Below are 27,545 nucleotides of genomic sequence, written 5' to 3' on the forward strand. Positions count from 1 at the left end.
AGAAGGTTCCCAACCACAACTACACCATCTAACTATGTTATCAAATAAACAAGAAAGCCAACATAAAATCAGCTCTACACACACTACCTCTCCTTCGAAGAGCAATACGGCATTTAAAAACAACTTACATTCCCAGTTGGTTCAAGATTCAAAAGTGAGACAGAGTTGGAAATATGTAAACAGCCTTTCTAGCTGAAGAATGTAAAAAAGAAAAAGTATCAATGTCACAAAAAGTGAACTGGAGCATCCATAAGTCACAACAATGGAACATCAATCCACAGCATTAGAGTGGTCAGTTTGCAACCACCCTATTCCTCCCCACTACCCCACAACCCATGCTTGCTGAGAGTCTTCTTTGAGCTGTAAGGAAGTATAGAATGGAGGCCTGCCACTTTTTAATATACAGGAAGGCAAATTGTCATCAAGTTTCTTTGTACTCATCAAGGCTCGAGAGTCATAGGAGACGCCCACAACAAATGTTAATCCTGAGAGCAGGGAAAGGCTTGCAAATGAGCAAGAAATACTGCATAAAAACATTCAAACAATTAGTCGTTAATTTAATGCAACACCCCACTATTGAACAGGCAATATGGAAATCAATTAAAAAGTTCTTGGTTCCAGATCTTGATTATTTAAAGGGAGTGGAACAAACTGGATTTCCACAGTAGAAGCATTTGGACTTGTGTCCAATCACAACCATGGTGCTATAATGAGACACTGACAGGAGGCTACCACAATCCTGCTAGCAGCTAGTGACACCAAAGAGCCCTTTCATCAGGCTGGCCTTTTGTCAATTTCTCGATCAAATTTAAATGCCACATCAGCTTTGATTTCTTTAGCCTAGCAGCACAATTGAGACACTTCAGTCACTGGATGGATCAGTCCACCCACATCCAAAATGGGTGCATACAGTAAAGATAGAGAATTGGGGAGGGCACCAGAGAGGAAACAAAAATTTCACAAAGATTTAAAGACCTAGAATATCTAATTAAATCCTATTTATTAGTTCATAATATTGTAAGTCTGAACTAGTCATGTTTTGAGGTATTAGTTTTAGAATTAGAACAATTCTTACTGCCCCATTTAAAATAAGTCTATTAAACAGAATGTAGTGGGACTGTCAAGCCATCCAATAATATAAAGAGTTATACTGCAATGTTGAAGGAGAAGTTGATAGGCCAATTGCACTAACCATCCTGCATCAGTACAAGGATTTTCTTTAAATAGTTATGCATGCTGAAAGAACTCACTGTTAATTGTATAAAATTGAGGTTAAAAAGTGTATACAGGTGGGGGGGGCACTCATTGTATATGTGTACAAGTAATTATTCAAAGAGATATTCTGCCCCTTTAAGGGGCTGATCATTAGTTAATTAATTTATTAGTTCACTTGTTTAACTGTTGTACTCAAAAAGAGTACAAGGGATATTCTTCTGCAATCAGTGAATGCTGCAGGGGCTGGAGCGCACCATCAGCCCAGGAATTTCATTTTAATTTGATAAGTTTCTTTTGGTGTTTTTGTTTCTCGTTACAATAACCTGAGTGCCACTTTCAGCGATTGATCTGTTTGTTTAATTGATTACTCTAAAAAGAGTATAAAGAGAAATTTGCACAAGAGAGGTATGAAGAGATACTTACGGACACCAGTGGTGGGTTGTAGAGTTAGGAGTTATGAATTTATAATGTCTCACTTTGTGAATAAATCTAAAACTGAGTGAAGATTGGCTTCTGGTGGTCTCCTTCACCAACTGCTGCAAAAAGTTTCACATGGTAGGAGAGAATGGTCGCCTAACGGTGAAGGTAGGAAACTAAGAATTTTTTTTAAGACAGAAGATTACAATCAGAGTAGCTTTTGCGAAGAATGGCTGAAAGCAAGTGTAAATTGTCGAGGTATGGTTACACGCTGATGTTCCGAGTCTGAACCTTATGTCTAGTGGAAGAATGAACTGGCTATCTAGACACGGATTTCATCTCTACCAAATAGGAAATAAGGTATGGCCTTGGCATTGTTGCTCCCTTAAAAAAAAGTAAAATCAGAAGCAAAAGTATTTGAGAGCTGGAAACCCATTAGTTGGATACAGAGGAAGATTTGACTCTTGCGTTGGGTTCCATGGTTAAATTTACCAGAAAGATAATCTATTGGATGCTTAGGAAGAATGGTCAGACTTTCATAGATTTTGAAAGAAGAATGGTAAATTTCATGGAAGAATATATCATGGACTTTAGCAGAATGTATAAACGATTGCAGAAATTTAATTTGGAAATTCTTTGTTCAGTGCCTGCATTTGAATTAATGGATCAAGCCAAGGTGTCGCATATGGGCAGGCTCCTGGTCTTAACTGGGATCCTGCTTTTGCAAAGCAATTTGGTTTTAGATGTTTGCTGACTTGAAAAAATTCCTGGGGAAGCAGTCATTTCCCACATTCTTGAGGGCACAAATGTTGTATCACAAAGGATGAGGGACTCAATGATTGCAGCATTTCAAGATCATCTATGTACTGGTGCCTGTGACCAGTATCAAGAAAAAGTTACAAATAGAAGGATTGAGGATGAAAGCACTTTTAGCAGACAACAGGACTGGAGAAGCAATAGTAGGCAAATGAACCCCAGGAATGCCCAGAGAACAGTTAACAGGTGTTTCAGGTGCGATTAAAATATCCTTTTGCGATGAACTGCCCAAAGCGGAAGGGCAGTGTTCTCAAAGTGACACATGACAGAGAAAACTGAGGCGGAAGTTAATGATGATCAGTCTGAAGGAATTGTACTAGTCACAAGAAGCTTTTGTTTTAATCCAGTGACGTGTATTAGTCACGGGTGTTAGGTCACCACCAATCCTCTTGGTCGCTCAGAGCAACGGTTTGGGAGGGGGAAGCGGAAGTGGGAGGTTCAGCAAGGAAGGTCGGCAAGGGGGAAGCTGGTGTCAGGATGTGTAGCGGGCAGGAGGTTCAGCGAGCGGGATCGGAAAGGACAGGTGCTGAGATGGATGGTCAGGCAACAGGATGAGTGGCCTGAAGGTCGACAAGCACGAGGGTCAGGAGCAAGATGTGTGGAGAGCCGGAGGATTGATGACAACGGGGTGGAAGAGGCAGCAAGCCAGAGGATCGGCAAGCAGATCAGCAGCAAGCAGGAGGTATGTGGAAAGAGTCTGCGTATGTCTTTTAGAAGTTAAAATAAATTAAAAATATACTTCATTTAGCAATATAGGAATTTTATTTCAGCTTGCAGGGTATAATGTTTTCATGTTTTTCTTTCCTGATGAGAGTGATCCTACAGATTTGGAGTAATCGGGCTAGGTCACCACAAAAAATGTCATCACATCTAAAGAAGAAATGGGGCAATTGTGAAGCTTGACTGGTCAACTGAATTGGTTATCCACTCATAAGACCGAATGCTAGTTTTAATGTATTGGAATCAAGTACTACGATGAAGCAAGCTAAAATCAAGGATGTTTGAAGGGCAAATAAAACATTTTTTTTTTAAAATGGAAAAATGTGTAGTTAAGTTTCTGTCCTTGGGTGACCCAAAGAACATGAAATTAGTTATTTTTTTTAGTGATGTTTCTCATGGTAATCTTTCTTATAGGTATTCAAGTGCAGCTGGTTTCATAATATTTTTGGTGGGTGAGATGGGAAATGTTGCCCTCTAGCTTGGGAAGCTAAGAAAATAAAAAGGGTTGTTAAAAATACTTCAGCTGCAAAAAACACTGGCTTTTGTGGGAGCAGTGGATATGGGATTTTATTTGCCAAATATTTTTGGGATACAAGGGGTGTACTTAAAACAATTTGTCATCCAACATTACACACATTACATTCCTTGTGGAATAACGTACACTCTACAAGAGTGAAACTAAAGATTAAGGATGGACCTTGCTAACATGAAACAAATATTAGGAAAAAAGGGAAATCTCTAAGATCAAATGGGTTGATTCAATTATCTGATTGCTTCATGAAAAGGAGTGCTTGCACCAATAAATTATTGGGGGTCCTAGAAGAGGGACATCTTGTAATGTAATGCTTTATAGAGCATATGGAAAATCTGTTTTCATAGGTTTGTTCTGAAATATTTTATGTGAAGATTATTTAAGTCTTAATTTATTTTTTAAAAAGTGAATCTTAATTGTATAAGATTGTGTATAGGTAATGGGCACTCAACTTGACCCTAAAGAGACTGCTTCCCCTCAACACCACCCCACTGAAGACAGCTATCATTTGGTCAATATAAAGTAGAAACATTTTGAGCCCTCATTCAGTAGGCAAGAGGAACTCTTTCCAAGTGACATAGTGCATTGTCACCATCCAGGCAATATCTTGAAGCAACTGGTGACCCAAACCTCAGATTTTCTTTTTTTTGTTACATGATAGATACCTGCCTCAAATATGGTGGAAAGACCTATGTAGGATAGAAGGCAATGAGTCAATCACCTTGATGTTTAATGATCCAACTCCAGTACTGTATTGCAAGTTTAATCAACAACTTATTCCAGCTCAACAGCAGCAACATCTAACATGGTCCTGATGCAAAAGATGCATCCATTGTGGAAACAAATTCTCTCCTTCTAGGTTCCTGATCTAGGTTCTAGGTTATTTTCCTCAATAACTTCTCATTTTGATTTCACAAATCCATGTCACACCTTGTTCTAAAGTTGGTGTTGCATGAGGAATAGGAGCAGTAGATCATATATCAGAGCCTGCTTCACCATTCAACTCCACTCCACTTTCCCACCTCGCCATAATCCTCAATTCCCCGAGACACCAAATATCAATCTCAGCCTTGAATACACTCAACAATGGAGCATCCATAACCCTCTGGGACAGAGAAGTCCAAAGATTCACAACTTTCTGATTTAAGAAATTTCTCATTTCCATCCTAAACAGCCAACCCATTATCCTGAAACTCCGTCCATGTTCCATATTCCACCGCCTGTGGAAACAGTGTCCGAGTGTCTACTCTGTCAAGCCCCTTTGACTTCAGTGAAATGTGCAAGAATTTAGTTCTCATTCTTCTAGACTCCAGAGTACTGGCCTACCCATAGGAGGGTTTTATGGAATTGCTAGTGACTGAACACTTTTTTAATAAAAAAGTAATTAAAACTCAAAAACATAGGCACAAATTTTAAAATGCTTTTTTGCATTGCTAAAAAGCCGATTAACAGTCAGAATCCTCAATTTTGCAAGTAGTTTGTCCTTTTTTTAAATATATAATATAGATAGGATTCAAACCTTAGCTCACCAAATGATAACTGCACTGCATGCATGAGTAAAACTTTAGTGTCAATGTTTACATTAAAGTTCAGGAGAAAAAGTAACATTCATGCAGTTGCACTTGGCTTTGTTACACTTCAATTTGAAATCCAATTCATACCCAATTCACTTGGATAACACCCAGCAACGAAAATGAGATTTAAAAGATGCTAGATGCCAACTTACTTAAGAAGTAAATTCCAACTGCAGCCAGTGATCTGAAAAAAGCTTGCCCCTTTTGTGTCAAATTCCCCACTAAAACAAGCTGGATGAAACTTGCAAGTTTTGCAGCCAAGATCTGCAGCAATCTCAAGACATGCGAGTCTTTCCTAACAGGTACAGAAAACAGTAAACAAAAAGAAATTCCATAATGGTTGCACTGAAGTACAGTCAAGTTTATGACAAATGTTATTTCACACACTATAGCATGAACTAACCTTGATTACACTCAGGCATCTGTTCTTTATTTTTAGGTGAGAAAGGATGCATGCTGTCAAAACAAATAATTGAATTTGGGCAGTTACACAATCACAATTTAAATTGATTTTTTCCAACCATTATTAAAAAATAAACTTTAAGCATTAATGTATTTTAACTCATCCAACAGATGAGTTATTTGGTTCATACAACAACAAAAAGTAGCCCCATGGATTTCCCATTGGCCATGTAAATCCTTGAGCAATGGTCACATCACCACGCAAAACTTTTTAGCTAATCCTTGTTTATATAAAGAATAATGCTACAATAGGTGGCGCTGAACATTTAAAATTTTTGCAGAAGATGTGGGCTTGCAAAATTTACAGCTAAGTTGTTAAACAGTCACTTAGTAGTACAGAACTTGAATATTGCTAGAAAGAGAATCATGCTGCCGAAGCTTCATCTTGCACTCATCAAGACAAACCAAGAATGCCAAATTTCATATGATCACAACAATTTGTGTACAGGAAAAAAAGGGTGCGAGTCAACTCTGGCCGAGGCGTTGCTATGGAGAAGCAAAGGGTACTATAGGCTCCCCTAGCTCCTGGGTTATTCAAAAAAAGGTTCAAGGCTTGAAAATATTCCTTTTGTTTGCAGAGAATCGATCCCTGCATATGAATGTATGTCACTTCTAGCAAGCGTAAATGAGCCATGTTACGGGCTCGACTAATTAAACTGTTAGTGTAACTATTAAGCACACTCTGGATTGTTCAGCAAGTGCAGCCCAATTGCAGAATCACATCGAACAGTAAATGTTTTGTCCTAGGTTTTGCAAGCATGGCCTGGTTGAGTAAGGTCTGTACCCTGCCTATCATGAAAAACCAAAGAAACATACTGTTTGATTTGATCTGCCAATCACTGGGACGTACGACCAACGTACCTGGCATCACAGCGGGATTGAAATTCATACATGATGTCACTAAATTGTGTGGTAGGCAGAATGTCTTTTTGGACCGGCAGCAGCACGCTGTTTGAACTGATTTGTTCAACACTTTTTGAACAATAACAGAGCTCAAATATAAATCATTTCCACCTTTGCTCACTTGCGTACTCTGAACCATTAAGGAAATGGTTATCTGTATTGAAATTAAGTACTTCCTTATTGCAAGATTACACACAAGCTCCTTCTTTCAACCACGATTATGAAACTGCCTCCAAGTGCTCATGAATTTTTTTCTTAAGTCACACATTGTAGCACATGATTGAACTGATGCTTTTAGGTCAGTACCTACATTACTCCCAATTTTAAAACACTACCAGCTTTTTTAAAAAAAATATTCTATGCAGCAATTTATTGGACTTTGATTCAGAGCAGAAACTAGGTGAAAGAATGCTTCTTCTGTTTATTACTCAAACACCATGTACATAACCACTACAGTCTATAAAGAGCCTGGTAGAAACATGCCATTTCCTTTACCAGGCACAATCTTAGCATTGAAGGTGTAAGTAGCAACAAGAACAGAAAAAAAAACAATGAAAGTTAAAGTTTAGAAACAGGGCTGTTTCACCAGTAGTTCTTTTGCTGAGGGAACTGTAAATAAGGAGCTCAAATAACAAACAAGGTGCAAACAGAGCATCTATACCTCAATATGTCCCTGTTATGTTGCCTACCCAAAGTAGAATTAAATCTGGACTTCTTCATAAGATCTGAGCTTGGGTTTAGCTTCAATAAAATAAAAACATGATTTTTATATGAAGCTTTAAATAGTCCAATATGTTTGGAATTTAAAGAGCCTTAGCCAGATTGTTGATTATTTAGGTTTAGGTTTTAAGGGTGGGAAGGGGTACATCAATAAAAGAATATATTCAGAATATGTGTTAAATATTAAAGGAAAAACAGCTTTGTAAACACAACTGTATAATCAAGATTTAATCAAGTGAGGTTGAGTTAGTACCTCAGATTTTTAAGAAGCTAAATTCATACAAAATTCACATGTCGCTGTCAGAATTCTTTGAGACTGTTCTTGGAGCTTAACTAAGATAGTCTTTATTTGTAATTTCCAAACAGAAAGTGGTTCCGAATGCTGACAATGTTAAAAAAATGGGGTTATAGATTGATTTGTCATTTCTAATCTGGCCAATTTGGAGTTATCTTGAAATGAAGATGGTCTCAAGATTAACATGAGCTTTAGATTTTAAAGAGATGTGTAAATTGGCAGCAAAACTCTGTCAGAATGGAAATGTCACCGCATCCACATATAAACATATCTGGATGTCTACAACAGCCTTGCAGCTTGTTGAATTGTGGGAGAGATTTAATCTCAAAATATTTAAACTCTTTGATTGATTTGTTCTATGTAGTTTTATAAATATTTGCACACAGCAATTGTTAGATGATAAAATTCTGAAGTTTACCTAGTTTGCCTTCAACCATCCTTATATTCACATGGTACAATTGAGTTGCAACTAATCACAGCAATCAATTTGTATCACAAAATACTTGTATTCTTTTGCTTCTGTATAATTATACGCATGAAAATTTAATTCAAAACGTATGTTTTAAAAATAACTTTTAGTTTGAGATTAAAATATTAAATATACCTGAAATGGAAATCTCCAATAAACTGAAACAACCTTGAAGTAAGTGTAATTCAAACAGACTTGGCGTAATTACAGTTCAAAGTATTTGTTTAATCAGGTCAGGCTGAGAAGGGAGAGGACTTGAGCCATTGACCAATCTTTTAAGTTAACTGTTTGCTCAGGAAGCAGGTGTAAACTGCAGTTCACTAGATCCAGAGAGCCAATAAGAGAGGAGTGTTAGTCAGACCTGCACTTTAAGCAGAGAAAATGCTAACTTAATTGTTCACTGCGCAAATTATAGCTGGAGTCCAAGCTCAGCTTGGATTTGATGAGGGAAAAAAGCAGCTGGAAGATTTGTCATCTTGTAGCTAGAGGAAGAAATCTACAGTGGTCCTCACAGAGCCTTGTGGCAGAAAGCAATCAGCAAAGTAAGCTTGGAAAGCTGTGAGAAAGCAGGTAGATATCTGCCAGTAATTAGAACAAGGAGCTGAGGCATCCACAGACATGAAGTATTAACTAAAAGTTGGAAGACCACTTAGCCAAAAGAAGGATTCCCATAAAATCTTACCTCAGAATAGTTGGAACACTGAAGTGAATTAAACTGAATTTCAGTGGGCTCTGGCATACCTTGTGGGTTGATCCTTACATAAGTGAATGAACCTTCAAGATTCTTATATTGTACCAGGGAAATATTGGGGGAAAGTATAGAGTTAGAACTGAGTTCATAGCAGGGACATTTACAGATAATGTCCCAGACACCACCATCACCATCCCTGGGTATGTCCTGTCCCACTGGCAGGACAGACACAGCAGAGGTGGCGACACAGTGACACAGTCGGGAGGGAGTTGGCCTGGGAGTCCTCAACATTGACTCTGGATTGCATGAAGTCTCATGGCATTAGGTCAAACATGGGCAAGGAAACCTCCCTCAGCTGATGAAGCAGTGTTCCTCCATGTTGAACACTGCTTGGAGGAAGCACTGAGGGTGACAAGCGTACAGAATGTACTCTGGGTGGGGGACTTCAATGTCCATCACCAAGAGTGGCTCAGTAGTACCACGATTGACCCAGCTGGTCGAGTCCTAAAGGACATAGCCGCTAGACTGGGTCTGCAGCAGGTGATGAGGGAACCAACAAGAGAGAGAAACATACTTGACCTTATCCTCACCAACCTACCTGCTTAAGATGCATCTGTCCATGACAGTATTGGTAGGAGTGACCACTGCACGGTCCTTGTGGAAACGAAATCCCATCTCCACGTTGAGGATACCCTCCATGTTCTGTGGCACTACCATCGTGCTAAAAGGGATAGATTTCAAACAGATCTAGCAACTCAACACTGGGCATCCATGAGGTGCTGTGGGCCATCAGCAGCAGCTGAATTGTACTCGAACATAATCTCTCCCACTCTACCATTACCATCAAGCCAGGGGATCAACCCTGGTTCAATGAAGAGTGCAGGAGGGCATGCCAGGAGCAGCACCAGGCATGAGGTGGCAACCTGGTGAAGCTATAATACAGGGCTACTTGCATGCCAAACAGCATAAGCAGCAAGTGATAGACAGGGCTAAGCGATCCTACAGATCCAAGCTCTGCAGTCCTGCCACATCCAGTCATGAATGGCGGTGGACAATTAAGCAACTCACTGGAGGAGGAGGCGGCTTCACAAATATCCCCATCCTCAATGATGGAGGAGCCCAGCACAGCAGTGCAAAAGATAAGGTTGAAGCATTTGCTATAATCTTCAGATAGAAGTGTCAAGTGGATGATCCAACTCGACCTCCTCTGGAGGTCTCCAACATTACGATGCTAGTCTTTAGCCAATTCAAGTCACTCCATGTAGTATCAAGAAACATCTGAAGGCACTGGATACTGCAAAGGCTATGGGCCCTGACAATATTCCGGCAATAGTACAGAAGACTTGTGCTCCAGAACTTGCTGCGCCCCTAGCCAAGCTGTTCCAGTCAGCTACGACAGTGGCATCTACCTGGCGCTGTGGAAAATTGCCCAGGCATGTCCTGTACACAAAAAGCAGGACAAATCCTACCCGGCCAATTACTGCCTCATCAGTAAAGTAATGGAAGGGGTCATCAACTGTGCTATCAAGCGGCATTTGCTTAGCAATAACCTGCTCAGTTTGGATTCCGCCAGGGCCTCAGCTCCTGACCTCATTACAGCCTTGGTTCAAACACGGACAAAAGAGCTGAACTCCCGAGGTGAGGTGAGAGTGACTGTCCTCGAAATCAAGGCAGCATTTGACAGAGTGTGGCATCAAGGAGCCCCAGCAAAACTGGAGTCAATGGGAATTGGGGGGTAAAACTCTCTGCTGGTTGGAGTCATACCTAGCAGAAAGGAAGATGGTTGTGGTTGTTGGAGGTCAGTCATCTCAGCTCCAGGACATCACTGCAGGAGTTCCTCAGGGTAGTGTCCTTGTCCCAACCATCTTCAGCTGCTTCATCAATGACCTTCCTTCCATCATAAGGTCAGAAGTGGGGATGTTCGGTGATGATTGCACAATGTTCAGCACCATTCATGACTCCTCAGATAATGAAGCAGTCCATCTCCAAATGCAGCAAGACCTGGACAATATCCAGGCTTGGGCTGACAAGTGGCAACATTCGCACCACACAAGTGTCAGGCACCGAACGTCTCCAATAAGGGCAAACCCAATCATTGCCCCATGACGTTCAATGGCATTACCATCACTGAATCCCCAGTGGGCTGGATGCATTGTGCTATCTTCAGTGCAAAACAGAGGGTAATTGTTAGTTTTTTAGCACATTACACCCATTAATAGCACAGTCTCACAGGTCCAATTTCCACTTCTAGAAGTTGAAGGGGATTCAAACATCCTCTGTTATGATGATATCGTGGATAATTTATCACCTCAGCCTAAGCAAGGCTGTAGTTAAGTGAAAGACATTTCCATGCCTGATTGTTCCACGAAACTAAAGATCCTTAAAGCAGCTGGCTATTTCAGGCACACGTTCTCCACATAACTAAAGGCAAAGTGTGCAGTTTGAGCTTAATTTTCCCCCCACAATTTTTCAAACCAATAGGATTGCATGATGCAATCTTCTTGGAGACTACAAAACATTGTAGCTTAGAAAAAGAGGCGAGTGAGTTTGGGGAGTTAAACTCACAAGTGGATTCAAGTTTTGAAACCTCTGCTGTAACAAATCTCACTCCAAACAGACTACAATATACAAGAAACAGAAAAGTCATTTGCACCAGATCAGTGTCTTTCTGGTAATTAATACTAATGTTTTCCCTTAGCCAAGGTAGCATCAAACTGATGCCTAGCAGGTACACTGTGGGGCATGATGGGGCTGAAGTGGAGCCAGGTACCTGAGCTTTACAGAAAACTTTCAGCTCTCTGATCAAAACAGCTGCTGATCTCTCAGGTTAAAGTGAAGTCAGTCACTCAATTTACAACTTAGAACAGAACAAGTCTACCAAATAATCATGCCAAATCCAGACATACATGCAAAACTAAAACCTCAGTTTGAGTCACTACATTAGAATGCACTGGCAGGATAACTTGGAGTAACTATTTTCCACATATGGCATATTTAAACCAGCACTTAAGTAGAACCCCTGGGAAGAAAATAGTTCCACTAAATTACAGCGATACCTGTAGCTAACCACTTTTAAACTCAATCCAGATAACGATCAAAATTTAAAATGTGCCACAATTACACTCTGGAATCCTACAGGGTGGTGACAGCAAACTAAATCCCAACAGCACGCAAACTTGAAGAAAATAGTAGTTTGTGATTAGATACAGCCAAAAGAAAAATAAAACTTATCCATTTACAAACTTGCAGAGTTCTCTATAAAACTGGAAGAAACCAGATGAATTATTAATTGATTTTAGATGCACATAATGTAAATCCTCAGGATTAACTTATGTATAAGATGCTCTTTATACAGTTGACAGTGGCTAAGAAACAAATGATCCATACCATTTAGCTCACATCCAGAGATGCTCCACAGCCAGCTTCAAGTACATTTTTTTGTGAAAACACTGCCATTATACAATCCAGGCCAATTCAAAGCATCTGTTAAGGAAGAAACTAAAAACAGGTCTCTCTAATGGTTATTTACTGGACATCTTGATCCAGTTTCCATTCGCACCCATAAATGCAGATTCACAACTTTTATTTCTCCCCAGTTCAAGTTGGACTGTAAGGTCACTGTTTAAATTACTTTGGAAATGTGCCCCCTTTACAGAAAGTGAAAATAATCTTCTGTTCTTAAATTGTGATCAAATTACAATTAAGTTCTATAAAGGTCCTACAAAATTACAACAAATATCATTGACCTGAGTAACAAAATCCTTCCACTGCTGAAATTATGGAGCAATTCTTCAATTTATATCGCCCAGGACTCCCAATACACTTGTATGTGTTGTTTGTCAAAGTGCATAATCCAGAGAACACAAAAATCTTATTCCAGATAGCCAGTGACAGTGGATGAATCAGCAAGCTTCTGATAAATTTCAAGGCAACTTTCTGAGCAACTGATTAAGAAACATTTAAAAGTTGAGACTGTTACCAGAAGGGAACGTTTTAGAAGAAACAATAAAAGTGTAGCTGACAGGATAGACACTCACATTTAAAAACACACACAAATTATCCTGAAGGAGCATCTGTGGTAGTGCATTACAGGCCTCCAGATCCTCCACACCCTTTCTAATAAGCATTTGCCCTGTGGAGTGCGTTTTTAAACACCAGCTGTCATGCAGGAAAATCCTGGTAAACACTATGATTTGGCCAGGTTTTTTTGCTCAAATCAGGAATTTCTCTATTAAATTTAAAGTTGGTTATTCATCACATTTATATCTCATTCTATTTAACCTGCAATTAATGAAAAACCAAAATCTATTTTTTTTGGTAACCTCCCTTCCCCTATCTACTCCTCTTTCCATGCCATGTGTACAAAAAGCAGGCTTGCCACCTGCTCCTAGGCCTCTGGTTTTACTACCCTTCAAACCACCATTAGCAGGAATCCAAGAGCAATCAGTTGACGTTTTCATTTTCTCTTCATGCAGAAACGATCCTTTCATGGATCTGTCACGGACAAGAGATCCAACTAACAATCATTTGGTCAGAATTTATATGACCTGCAAAAAATTAAATCTGTAAGTATCTAACTAATTACCAAAACCAATTTTTTATCTCAAATGTAGATGCAACTTAATTACAATTAAAACAAAACAGCAAGTAGATACAAAAATGTAGATTCAAAGGATTGCTGTGTCCCGTTGAAAATGAAAAACAGACTCATGTAAAATGTGTACACTACAATGAACAAAAAAAATAACTATGCTTAAATTAAGATCTCTGCATTTATGAGGAACGCATAGATTGGGCATATGGGTCTGAATTTTGCAATCAATATACTTGATATCAAAAATATAAATGTTTTAAATAAAATATACTTTTGCATTGTGACCAGTGCACAGGAAATCTTGGATAGCTAATTCTGAGAACTCTCTCAGGTGTTTTCTCATAACAAGTGTGATTATGTCATCCACTGCAACATGATTCAAGGAGCATGCACATTAGTGTGGAAGTTGACTGCCCACAATCACAGAGGACAAAAAAGAAAAATGTAGAAATCAGAGCATACATTCAAAACAATTCAACACACAGATCAATAACAGAAACTAGCTTACAAAATGCATTTTTTTAAAATGCAAGTGTCTCATAGCGTTTCACGGCTATCTTCAGCTGCTTCATGAATGACCTATCCTTCAGAAGGTCAGAAGTGACACAACTGATTATTGCACAATATTCAGCTCAATTCACAATTCCTCAGACAACACAGCAGTCCATGCCTATAAGCAGCAAGATCCGGACAACAACCAGATTGGACTCATATGTGGCCCCATACAAGGTAATGGTCATCTCCAACCAGAGTGTGCCAAACCAACTATCATTAGCATTGCCATTATCCAGTTCTCCACCATCAACATCCTGTGTTACATTCCCCATTGGGGAAATTGTAAACCAAAATCACCAAAAATGACCTCCAAAGGAGGAATTATCACTTTTTGTAACTTCTATTTTAACATGAATCCGAATCAACATTAATTAAACACGAATTAACTTCAAATAAAAAGGTAAATTCACTTAAAAAATGGTTGATACATCAAAGGTGCATCTTACACGACCACAAGCATTCCCCTTAAGCACGTATGGCATTACATAGCTACACAGTTCCATAATATGCAGTTCTTTATTCATGCAGGGTAATTTAGGAATCCTATCCGACAACAGCTTTCACCTTCAAGTTACTAGGACCACCTACGTTTATGTTGTGGTCATTAGAAAAAGTTGGAGGCTTAATATTCTACAGTGCGCGATTCACTTTCTTACTCCCAAAGCTTCTACACCATCTACAAAACCAAAATGGGATGAAATATTCCCCACTCTCCTAGGTGAATGCAACTGCAACATTCAAGAAGCTCATCATCATTCAGGACAATGAATCCATTGGATTGGTACCTCATCCACCAAACTAAACATTCATCCCCTCCACCAACGGCATACTGTGGCTGTATTGTGTTCTGTCTACAGAATACACTGCAGCAACTCACCAAGGATTCTTCAGCAGCACCACTCCATTCTGTGACTTCCACCATCCTGAGAGTGGAGGACAGCAGGTGAATGGGAATGCCATCACTTCCCAGGTCTCACACCATTTCAATATGGATGTATATCACCATTGCTTTATCATTGCTGGGTCAAAATTCTATTAACATTGTGGAAATGCCTTTATCACATAAACTACAGCGGGTTAAGGCAGCAGCTCACTACTTTCTCAGGGCAGGTAGGCATATTCAATAAAGGCCATCCTTGCCATGAAGCCCACATCCCAGGAACATCTTTTTTAACTCGGAAGGTGTTAGTGGATACTAAGCAAGAGTTAAAGGAATGATGCAAGGCAAAGAGATGGATTTTGAAGAGCCTTTGAAAATGCAAAGAAGTGGCATGGAAGATGAGCGTTAAACATCCACAATGGACCATCACGACTGAATGGTGTAACATGTGCATGTGGTTACATGCACAGCCAACCCCTTCACAAAGTTTTGGGAAATACCATATTCCCCAGTACAATTACAAAAGTTAATCAGCACATATTTCCCTCCCTGTGCTAAAGCTTACAGCCAACTTTACAAAATGACCTACGGTATATCTGAATTCTAGCTTTTAAAAAATGCGAGACGTTACAGTTTATTCTCCTTGTCAAAAGATATACCGAATTTTCTGATTTATAGCTATCAGATAGAAAAAAAATGCATGCAAGATGATAAAGCACCATAGTATAAATATCAAATATAGAAGAAAAAGAATGAATTATGATCCAAAAAACAGTGCCTTGAGTAACTAGAAGGCCAACTGAACAACAACAATATGGCAGCACAGACCATATTTGCGTAAACCGACTTATGAACAATTTGATCACAATTGGAACCAGCCTATGTTAAATTTCCTTATGGTAATGTCTGCAGCTCATTCTTTTCATGCTGACCAGCATCTGACCAACTAGTAGTATTAAGTTTATGTTTCACGATATGATCAATGAAGCTGTAGATACTTAGTCATGATGGTAAGGAATGTTAGCACATCCCTTTAAATTAGTGTTGGTAACAGTGGAATTAGGTAAAGTGGAAGACAGATATAGAGCAACTTCTCTCTACATTTCCCAAAAATTCACCACTACCTAAAATACCACTGTACCAATAACACTTGCCATTCTCTGGGCACTCAGTCAGACTATCAATTAGGTTCAAAGGAACAGGAGTAAGTTATTTGGGCACTCCACCCTCTTCCACCATATAAGGTCATGGCTGATCTGTACCTCAACTCCATTTACCTTTGATTTATATTCCTCTATATCCACACCCAACGAGAATCTATTGATGTCAGTATTGAAAATTTCAATTGATGTAGCACCCACAGCCTTTTGGCAAGAGTTCCAGATTTCCATTACCTTTTCTGGAAGTCAATTGAGACAAATACATAAAATTCCACCATTCCTGTTCAGGAGTTCAAAAATTTAATCTAGATTAATCAAAAATGTCCTGTCCTTCACAAATCCATGCTGACCCTCTGAACAGCTCATATTTGTCAAGTGTTCAGCACTCTGTCCCCAATTATAGGTATCAGTAACTTCCCAACAACGTATGTTAAACACACAGGTCTGTAGTCTTCTGGTTTCTCCCTTCTTAAATAATGGACTGATAATCAAGTTTCCAAACCCATTGCACAATTCCTGAATCGAGGGCAGGTTTGTAAATTATGACCAACACATTTGCAATTTCCTCAGTCATCTTTTAATATCCAAGGGTGAAAAATAGACTCTGGAGATTTTTCTATACCAAGTCCATTTATTCTCAGCATACCATTTTTCTTATATATACTAACCAACCTGCTTTTCTTTGTCCTCCTTGAATCTCATTCTGTTGAAATGAAAGTTCACATCTCCTTCAGAGAACCTTAAAATTGAGAATCTATTTACCTCATTGGATTCCCCTTCTCCAACAAAGTTCACGCTTCTAAAACCCAGCCTTGATAGTCTCTAATCATTTCTTCCCCATTTACTTAGCATTCTCTTTTTACACTTCCACCTTTGATGGCACTGTGGACCTTGGCTCTTTGCTCTTTTACTATTTTTTTCTGAATTAAGAACAAATATTTCCCAGAAATGGAATTGGCTTAGTTCAATACATAGAACCCTTATGAGCCTGCAGAGGGCAAACACATTTGAAGAGAGATCAGAGAGGCAAAAGGACCAGATTACATACCTGAACATCTCGAAAAGTAAAAATAAATTTACACACATTCCTGATTTGCAACAGAACGTGCAATTGTTGCTAAATTGGCACACGACTGGCATTTAATTCCAAGCCATTTAAGCACTCATGCACACCCATAAGACCTCAAACACTTCTTGATTTGCATTCCTTCCCATCACAAATAACAAGCTGAAAACATTGTAATCTCAGATTCTCCACTGGTACAGAGGAAATGTGAAGTCTCATCAATGTTCACAGATTTTGAATGCAGACATTTAAAAACTTGAATTTCTGTTTAACGGTAAATTGTATTATCTTCCTCAATTTTGGGCTCTGCCCCATAAATTAAATAGCAACATAAACATTCGTGCTAAAGTACTTGTGGAGAACACTGAAAATAAATGTGTAGACATTTGATTAATTATTACACAACAATTGTCCCTTTTCAAAGAACATCTAACACACTGCAAAATGTCAGTTTGCTAGTAATACAGCTCCTGAATCAACCCGAATGGAAAAGCTGAAAATGTTACATTTTAACTGTTTAAAAAAGAACTTGCACACTCTTGAATGGCATTCCACCCTCATGAGACCCTTTTCTTATGCAAGCGGGCATCAAAAGGCACATACCTAGTGTAGGGGAGCACCTCTCATTTTTCTGTCCCATGGTTAAAGTACCGTACTGGAATGAGTGCAGAAACCTTTCGGGGTAGAACAAAATCATAATTGGAACAAACATGCCAGAGGTGTCATCCCTAGCATTTTAGAGATTTAAGATAAATATTACAGCTACTTCACTGTTCAAATCATATCAACTGATATAATTCAAAAGGAGACATGTCATCTTATTTTTACCATTCAATAGCCTGGTCTGCTCATAGAAGGAAGTTTAGGGATGTCATTTTATGCTAAATATACTAATTAAACGTAAATCAGAAATCTGCTTGAAATTTCACTGGAAAATTAAATAACTGACATTACTATTCGCCTCTGGTAAATTAAAGGGCGGAAGAAGTCACAAAATCAATCAGCTTCTCATTTAAATAAAAATATTTATCCCACAGGTACAGTAAGAAAAATTATGAACAGTGTTCAGGTTATAAAGTAGTCATGCACCATCCCCAATGCCCATGTTATAGCAGTAACATTGCATGCAAATAATGATTGTAACTATAACGGTAAATTGTTTCTCTAGCCAAGTGACCAAGAGAACGCAATATGGAGACCGTGCAAGGCAACATTTTGCCATAGCAGTTTTCTACAAACAAATCATTTTCTATTTGACTGGGGTTGGCGAGTGGCATGTTCCAACTGATGCAATGACATACTTAGCCTCTTTGACATCCAGCGTCAACAAAAAGCACTTTTCCACAGAAAAGTGGAAGGTTGATTCGTCGTAAAATGTCTTCTACATCTCCAGAACAATATATCTCAATACTACTATATAAAGCCCCAGGCAAGAATTTCATCAATCTGGCATTTTCAACAGCAGCCACCTTTGTGTTGCATCCAGCGCAATTGATATTTTAGTTCCAATTTGTGTTGTGGTCTCATAGCCATCAGGAAATGGAATAAAGCTTTTCAAATGTATTTTATTTAGGAGCCTTACAGATGTCAGATTTCCATCTCATTTGTCTTGGTTGGATTCACAACTGATGCAATGACATACTCAGCCTCTTTGACATCCAGCATCAACAAAAAGCACTTTTCCACAGAAAAGTGAAAGGCTGATTTGTCGTAAAATGTCTTCTACATCTCCAGAACAATATATTTCAACACTACTATATAAAGCCCCAGGCAAGAATTTCATCAATCTGGCATTTTCAACAGCAGCCACCTTTGTGTTGCATCCAGCGCAATTGATATTTTAGTTCCAATTTGTGTTGTGGTCTCATAGCCATCAGGAAATGGAATAAAGCTTTTCAAATGTATTTTATTTAGGAGCCATACAGATGTCAGATTTCCATCTCATTTGTCTTGGCTGGATTCAAACCCACATTCCAAGAACGAAGAGCATTCTAACCCACAGACGGACACAAACTTTTAAAAGATTATCATAGTCTGCAGTTACAAAAAAGCACCCATAAATCAAATGAGAAAATATTTCAAAAGCAGCACAAAACTCTGAGCAGGCAAGTTCAAAGAAATCATCCTTTCAACTTAAATTCGTAGTTTTGCAAGAGTTGGATTTATCTAGACTCTGAAATATAGATCAAAATGGCTGCTTTAATAAATTTAAGAATTCTGTCACTTTAAGCATTAGTTTAAAAATAAGTTTTCATGAACATTTTTCCTCTGCCCCCTTTATTGAAAAATTGCATATTTTAACATCAAATAGAAAGATAAACACAACATAGTTGTCTGTCTCCATTTAGACACAGTTTAACAGTAGCTACTACTTTTTGTTTATGGTCACATTCTCTCTGGTTTCCATTTCCTGCTTTTTCTTCCCAAAACTCATATTCCTCTAAATTAGTAGGGGCAGTATAGATTATCCAATAAGGAATGGAACATTTAATTTAGATACTATTTGCAATTAGTTTAACACAAGTGGTTGCTTTGGGAAATTATAATGAATTGAATCCTGGGATTACTATTCAAATGTATTGAGAAGCATAAATTTTCTGTATTTGCACGGTAGATAGGAACTAAATTCACTACAAAGTCAAGCCATTTCAAGTCTAGGTACCCTTTAACAATATAACTGTCAACTACTTCCAGTCAACTTCTTTGACACTGAAAATTAATTATTACAAATGTAGAGTCTCATTCCTTCAAGTTTTAAAAGTTGGAGATTTAACAGAACTAAAGTTTATTAAAATGTTTTAACTTTGTCTTTCTTCTCTCTTAATCCAACATTTCAATCTCTACTTCTTATTCAGAACCTTATTTGACATATAATTCAATCACTTACTTACAATCCCTTCAGTCCTTGGACTGTCCTTTAATCTGATAATAGTTGGTTGCTCTGTTCACTCTACTCAAAGATACCCCATTTCCATCTCACACTTCCAGAAACTTGGACTGCAATATCAGAGATTACACAGGAAAGGGAAGGTCTAACAGCAGGTGCCATACATTGACTGACTACAATAAATTCTGGGCCGGCTGTTGGCGTATTGACTGCTTAAATCTTTGCTTAGACAACAAAAACAAAGCTGAAGTCAGACATTAAGAAAAATGTTTTCAATTTCCTCTAATTTTTCTGGTACATTTCAAAAGAGTGATTTTCCCTCTAAGATCTATGATATGCATGTGTAATCTTGAGGCGTTTTAATGCTGGTAGAGCACATAGCAATTTCCATTACAAAAAGTTAGAAATTTTCTTTAAAAAAAGGGTCCTATTACTTGCCAACAGTTCTATTTAACTGCAAATGCACAGATGTTGATTTGATACAGCAAGAACAGGGATGAATGGGGGTAGGCAAGGGAATCATAGAACTGCTCTCCTGGGTCTCTTTTTTTAAAAAAAAGTGCACAATGAGCACACTCGTGAGACAATTTACTTTTATTAGGACAGAGAATACACTGCACACAAATGGGCTGTTGCACCCGAAAGGGAGTGCTAAAGGCACCAACAATACTGTAGATTCAAGCAGAGTGTTTCTAATTCCAGAACTTCCAAACTACTTATCCACATTCTAAGGTCTACATCCACCTGAGTAGAGGTGGTCATCACAACCCTCAGACACAATTCTAAAACACCAATCCTGGTCACCTCCCACGGTTAAGTGATCCTTGCCCAGGACCACTGAAGCTCTATAGGTAAAGTTAGATGCACAGACTGCTCACCAATAAAGGCTTCCATTCTCTATTCCCACCCCACAACAGAAATAGCAAATACAAAGTATATAACTGATCATGCCAAACCACAGGTTATTCTTGCTCCAAAAAAATACCACAATGCCCAATTTTTTTAAAAAGCATAATATAGTACAAAATAACCATTAAATTATATAAGATAATTACTTGTACTCAGCGAACTTAGTCACACTAGTGATTGCAAATTGTTTGACCCACTACAAAAAAACTTTATTTTGCACTTTACAACTACCTAGCATATCTTTGATGTAGCACAACTGAGGGACGCACTTGACATCATAAACTACAAGAATGACAGCCCATGAATGCCATTTGAATTTCTGACAATTAGGCTTTCAGTCCAGTCCTGCATGAAGAATTTTAAATTCTGGAAAATGTTTATGATTAATTAAACTGGGAAATGCTGCAGACATTCTGACATACCATAAAAGGTTGAAGTTATTTTGAAGAAATCAAAAATTAAGTGTCTTAAGCAAATCCATAATAAAGCAGGGTGGAATGTCATGAAGCCTCTATTTCTCAGCTATATGATGCACCTTGGCAAAATCATCCAAAAACATCAGGTTCCTCATGTATTCCGAGGACACCACGTCTCTTGACCCCAATCAATGTCACCCATTTAGTTGCCTCTGTCACATAACCCACCCCACCTTGCCCATCAACCAACTTCCCAAAATGTTCCTCCTGCTCTGGTTCCAAAAAGCACACTTTTCTCCAGTGAGCCTCCCATGTTCAGTCATACGCTTCCCAAACCCAAATTATGAGAAACACTTGATGCTCCTGACCTCATTCCCATTAAACTGTTGATCATTCAACTTTGCTTCCTGGATTTCCTGCTATCTGGCATAATAATAAATGGTTGCCTCTCCTCAGGTACTGTTCCCTTCCCTTTCAAACCCTCTCCACTCTCAAAAAACATCCTTGATTCCTGTGTCCTTGCAAACTGCAGCCACATCTCCAACCTCGCTTTCCTCTCCAAAGTTCTTCAATGAGCTGTCAATTCCCAAATCTATGCCCATCTTTTCCTTAACTCCATGTCTGAATCTCGCCAAATAATTTTCCAATCCTGCCATGTTCTAAAATGCTCAACGTCCACCCTCGAATGAGCTGCAATTTCCTCCAGTTAGGTATTGGAAAAACCAAAGACATTCTCTTAGGTCCCAGCCACAAACATCAAGCTCTTACCACTGATTTTGTCTTGCTCCCCAGGCCTTGCCTTACATTAAAACTAGCTGTTCATAACTTCAGCATCCTATCTGACCCCGCATCCTCTTTGTCACAAAGACTGCTTACTTTCATTTCCATAACATTTCCCTTCTCCGGCTGCCTCCACCCATCTGTTGCTGAAACAGACATCCATGCTTAATTCACCTCAAGACTCAAATTTCTCTTGGTCAGATTCCCAATCTTAACACTCCAAAACTCTGCTGTTTGTAACATAATGTACACCAAGGATCACTCATCCATCACCACAGTCTTCTCTGACATACACAGGAGGAACTGTGGGACCTGAAGCCAATTTCAATTCTCAACTGCATGTTCAAGTCTCTTCTTAATCTCAGCCATCTCTATCCCTAACATTCTCCAGCTTTACAGCCCTCCGAGAACTCTGCACTTTTCCCAATTCCAGCTTCTCATGCATCACCAATTCCCTTTGCCCAACCAATGGGACTTCAGCCTTCTAAACTCCAAGCTCTGGAATTCCTTTGTGGAATTCCTCTCTGCCTCGGCTTGTCTCATCTCTTTTAAGGCCTTCCTTAAAATCTACCTCTGACTGAGCTTTTAGTCACCCCACCTGGTAGCACATACTTTGGCTTGTTGCCACTATGTGTCAGTTTACACTTCTGTGAGTGCCTCAACAAATTTTGCTACATTAAAGGCACTACACAAATGCAAGCTGCTGTTGTGTTGTTATATTATATCAAAGGACTCCCTAACAAGTTCAGATCAGGTTTTGGAGAAGCACAGAGTTCTACCAAAGAAATGCGAATGCATCCTTAGTCTCTGGATGATCTCACTGAGCTCAGAATCTCTCAAAACAATTCTTTGTCTGCTGCTCTTATCATGCCACATGCAATCCTGATTAAATTTACTGGATTGAGAATTCACCTTCCAATCTGCATGGAGAGAGCTGAGACACTAAATTTATTAGGAAAAATCAAGGGCAGGGCAAGAAATGGAAATAGAGCCAGAAGCTAAAGGAAGCGCTCATCAAAAAAAGTAAAGCCAAATGTTGAGACTGGTAAAAGCAAACTAAATAATGAAACACAATTTTAAAAAGATAACAGGAGTTAAGATGAAAACCACCCAAGTAAAAACATAAGCCAAAGCAAGTTTCTTAAATTTAGTCACCCTTTTTTGGTCTTCACTTCAACCCTATAATCATGCATAATTATGCTCAAAATAAACGACACAACCCTTCTAGTTTGCACTGGATGGGATATGAATGAAGAAGAGCCTTTTAAACATGCAGACAGAACCACAAACTCCATTTTAAAAAAATATCCACTACAGCAAAGCCCAAATTTACAATCAAGAAACTCAGAACATCAGAGCAGAAATGCTGGCAATTTGGCTCATCTTTTCTGTACTTTTTTTCTTCATATCCTTTAAGCCACTGTTCACATTAATTCCTTTAATATTCATTTTTTTCAAACAACTATTTAATTCCCCTTTGAAAGTACTTCAACAACAACTTGTGGCAGAGTACTCCACATTCTAACTACCCACTGTGTAAAGATTTTTTTCTAATCTCCCCTTTTATTCTTTTATGATGTTAAATTTGGGCACTCTGATTACCGTCTCAATGGAAGCAAACCACTATTTATCCCATCATAATCTTGAAGACATCTAGGCGTCCTACCTCAACATTCTTGGCTACAATGCTTGCTAGGCCACATCAGAAAACAGCCAGCGGGAGTCAGTTATTTAGTGAGGGACTGGAGTCACATGTAGGCCAGGTTGGATAAAAATGGCAAGTTCCCTTCCTTAAAGAATATCAGTGAAACAGTTGGGTTCTTAAAATAATCTAGCAGTTTTCATGGTCACTTTTTCTTTTAATAGCAGCCCATAAATTGCCTTTTCATTGAATTCAATTTTGCAACTCGTCATGGATAGAATTGAGCTACAACATTACATGATATTTTTCTATCCCTCAATATCCTAGTGAATCTATGCTACACCTTTTCCACTGCTTGTATTTCTTTCCTACAACGTTGGGCCTAAACGGTTTTGACAGAAAGAAAATTCATCTGTCTAAATAGTTCCTTTTACATCCTTAGGAAATCTGAAAACTCTTCACAGACACTTATGTAGGCAATACTCCAAGTACAACTTAAATAAGACCTTATGCAAGTTTAACATTAAGAATTTATATAGAATCTTAGGGCACCACAAAGCACTTTACAGCCAATGTATTTCTTTTGATGTTTAGTCGCTGTTATAATGCAGGGAAACGTGAAACAATTTGCAGATAGCAAGGTCCCAAAAACATCTCTTGAAGTGATGTCAGCCAGCGTACCAGTAACACCTCCAGCTCTTCTTCAAATAATGCCATAGGATCTCCAACATCCATTTAAAACTTAATGCCTAGCTGCCCTATTTATGTGAAAAACAGCATAACAAGGGTTATCAAACAAAATATAACACCAAACCATGCAAGGAACTTTAGGTCAAATGACCAAATGTTTGATCAAAGAGCTAGGTTTTAAGGATGAAAGTGAGGTAGAGAGATGGAGAGGTTTAAGGGGGAGAAACTTCAGCGTTTAGTACCTTGACAGCTGAAAGCAAGGCCATCAGTGGTGAAGTGATTAAAACTGGGGATGTTCAAGAAGCCAGAATTGAAGAAGTGCAGGGCTCTCAGAGGGATGTAGGGTCAGAGGCAGTTACAGAGATAGGAAGGGATGAATCCATGGGGGTAGGGTGTTGAAAACAACAATGAGAATTTTAAAATTAAACATGCTTAATTGGGAGCCAATGTAGGTCAGTGAACACAGAGGTGAGAAGAACTTGGTTCGAGTTAGGACATGAGCAGCGGAGTTTTGAATAACCTCAAGTTTACAAAGGGTAGAAAGTGGGAGTGAAGTTCGGACATAACAAAGGCAGGTGCAGCTTACTACACTGGCAATGAGAAAGGTGGCATCATGATGGTTTCTCATGGTCCCCTCACATTACACATGTAAAGCATTTTTATCAAATTATACTAGTGTGCTTGTGTGGCAAGTATGTTTTTTTAGAAAAATTTTCATACCTCCTAAAGACAAAGTTAACTCTATATGCAATTGCACAGTAAATCTGAGCTTCTGATCCAAATATATGGCTGGCAAAGTGTCAAAAATTTCTGTATCCTGTCACTAGATTTACAAAAAGGACTATTTATCACAATTACACAAAATAGAGCGATCAGAGAGCACAAGTGAAATTTCTGAAGTAATCCATTATTCTTTAAGATCCACCATTCCTCACTGATTGATCATACCCGAATGAACAAACTTCGCCATTACTAAGGCTGCCTTCAAATAGTTTGGTTTCCTCTATCATTTCCCCTCCATGCTCATCTAAGACTATACAAGAACTGAATATTCTTTCATAGCCGACGACACTGTTCTAGCAGTGTCTCCTTACTGCAACTCCTTTCTACCCAGGTACCAACATATTTCGAAGGTGGCAGCAAAAAGATTCTACACCACTGATTAAAGAACTCTCCCCAGTTCGATCATGCACTTTCACACTTTCCTAGAGGAAGTTCTTGTCTGCTTTAGCTGGGTCAGGGAAGGGGACGTCCTTTACTTCACCTACATCGCCATTCCTTCACTGTCACTGGGTCAAAATCCTGGAACTCCCTTCCTAACAGCACTGTGGGTATTCCCCCAACACATGGACTCAGCGGTTCAAGAAGGCAGCTGACCACCCCCTTCAAGGGCAATTCGGAATGGGCAATAAATGCTGGCCTGGCTGGCAACACCCACACCTCATGAAAGATAAAAAAGCTAATTGCAACTCCTGCAATTTTGTTAGGGAGACTCACAGTCTGGATCATTCTTTCTTCTCCACAAAGGACAGTGTGGTCAGCTCACATCAATTCAATTTAGCGATATAAAATGCAATTACACTTCACGGACAGAGTGAACGACATTTGCAGCTTATGATTAAATATAAAAAATGTGGCCAGTGGATCTAACATACCACATCTGGATAGCCCCAAACCTGATGCTCAGCAAGCAGTAGAAAGCAATAACAAAAGGACTGTGTGCTAACCTACTGGAAGTAAATACATTGAAACAAGCCAAACTTCTAGTTTTCCTAATCTCCTGCAACTTCCAGCTACCTTGATCTCAGATAAACTCTGAACATTATTGTACAATAGACATCCCTCCTTAAGGAAAAAAATGATATAGGGTAGCTGCAATGCTGTTTAATGCATTAAAAAGGCATAGCACTCACCTCTTCATTTGTTGTTTTCAATGCCTGAGGCTATGGTTACCACTGCAAAGGTCAATCTAAACAACAGCTCCTAAAAATAAAGCTACCTGACAACAAATGTGCTAATTCTGCCCTATATACCACAGCACTGCATTCTGGCTCGCTTTTTTGCAATGCATACATACCCTAATTTAAGAAGCAAAGAATATAATTTATAACAAATTAAATACAGATTATTGTGGCTTGAAATGAATATAATCTGTGGTGCAAAAATAATGCAAGCCAATATATTTTTCCTGTTAGAAAGGAAGGAGGTCGCTTCACTTGGCTGAACTGTGAATACTTGACTTTTAACTTGACTTTTGAAGATCCAGACCACTAAGAGGTATTCTTCGGAAGTCCAAAATGCCAATAATTCACAGCAAGATTCAGGCTCTCCTTCTCCCATTGATGACAGGAAGGATTAATTAAAAAATGGCTTTTGCAAGAAAGACATTTTGAAGTCCACAAAATCTGATAGCAGTTTTCAAATCAGAAGCATTCATTTTTCTCCACACAATGATAAAATAACAAAAAAGCAGGGTGGGGGCAAATCATTTTGATGCTGTGCAGCACAATTTTAAGCAGAATAAAGGATCAATTGGGATTTGAATGAGATAAAAGTGAACAAAAATTCTTCACCCCAGCCCTCTAGAAATCTTCTCAGTCCCTTCCGACATCTCATTTAATCACTATCTAACATTGAAAACACAAGATTACAAATTTTACCAACCTGTGTAAGTCACTGGATTCCAGCACGTTTTTCACGTCTGTAGCAGGCACTACATGGCACGTCTGATTTAGCCATAAGAAGGTTGGTTGGTCTGTTCTCCCACCCTGGTACATCACACTCCTCTTTAGATTCATCACTGGGTGCGAGTCACCATTATAGATAGGTTCCATTACATAAACAGTGATCAGATTGCAAGGTAGTGTAGACAAGTGCGACTACCACTGTTTACCTCACATATTAATGGTGTCCGATTTGTAAACCCAAAGCTGCTAGCTTTCTACAGGTCAGGTCGATTATATTTAATAGTGTTGCCAACAAAGGAAATGGTGCATCTGGCATCAGATGTACTTGCGCACTGCAAGAGCACCCAGAGACATATTGTTGAGACTGGATAGTGTTTGTAATCTGACAATTGGTTGCAAAAGTGGAAAATGTTCTCTTTAGCAATGACTTCACTCAACTTTGTGACCAAAAAGAAACCTGAAAAC

The 27,545-nt window shown here is 38.8% G+C and overlaps 1 protein-coding gene across 4 annotated transcripts in view; it reads right to left on the reverse strand.

Moving 5' to 3' along the window:
* Positions 1 to 17,739, reverse strand: part of ptpn4a (protein tyrosine phosphatase non-receptor type 4a) — a 237,294-nt gene extending 219,555 nt beyond the window's left edge. For 3 of the 4 annotated variants that reach the window (XR_013578008.1, XM_078552592.1, XM_078552590.1), the window contains exon 1: positions 17,673 to 17,739. Coding sequence is in view for 3 of the 4 variants with exons in the window: in XM_078552592.1 (XP_078408718.1) it covers positions 17,673 to 17,709 (37 nt within the window). In the remaining variant the exon portion in view is untranslated. Of the gene's footprint in view, positions 1 to 6,597; positions 6,707 to 17,672 lie in introns of those variants that run through there. The other variant, XM_078552591.1, reaches the window with a different exon arrangement.
* Positions 17,740 to 27,545: the final 9,806 nt, after the last annotated feature.

The sequence above is a fragment of the Cetorhinus maximus genome, chromosome 11, assembly GCF_964194155.1.
Source record: "Cetorhinus maximus chromosome 11, sCetMax3.hap1.1, whole genome shotgun sequence".
NCBI lineage: Eukaryota > Metazoa > Chordata > Chondrichthyes > Lamniformes > Cetorhinidae > Cetorhinus > Cetorhinus maximus.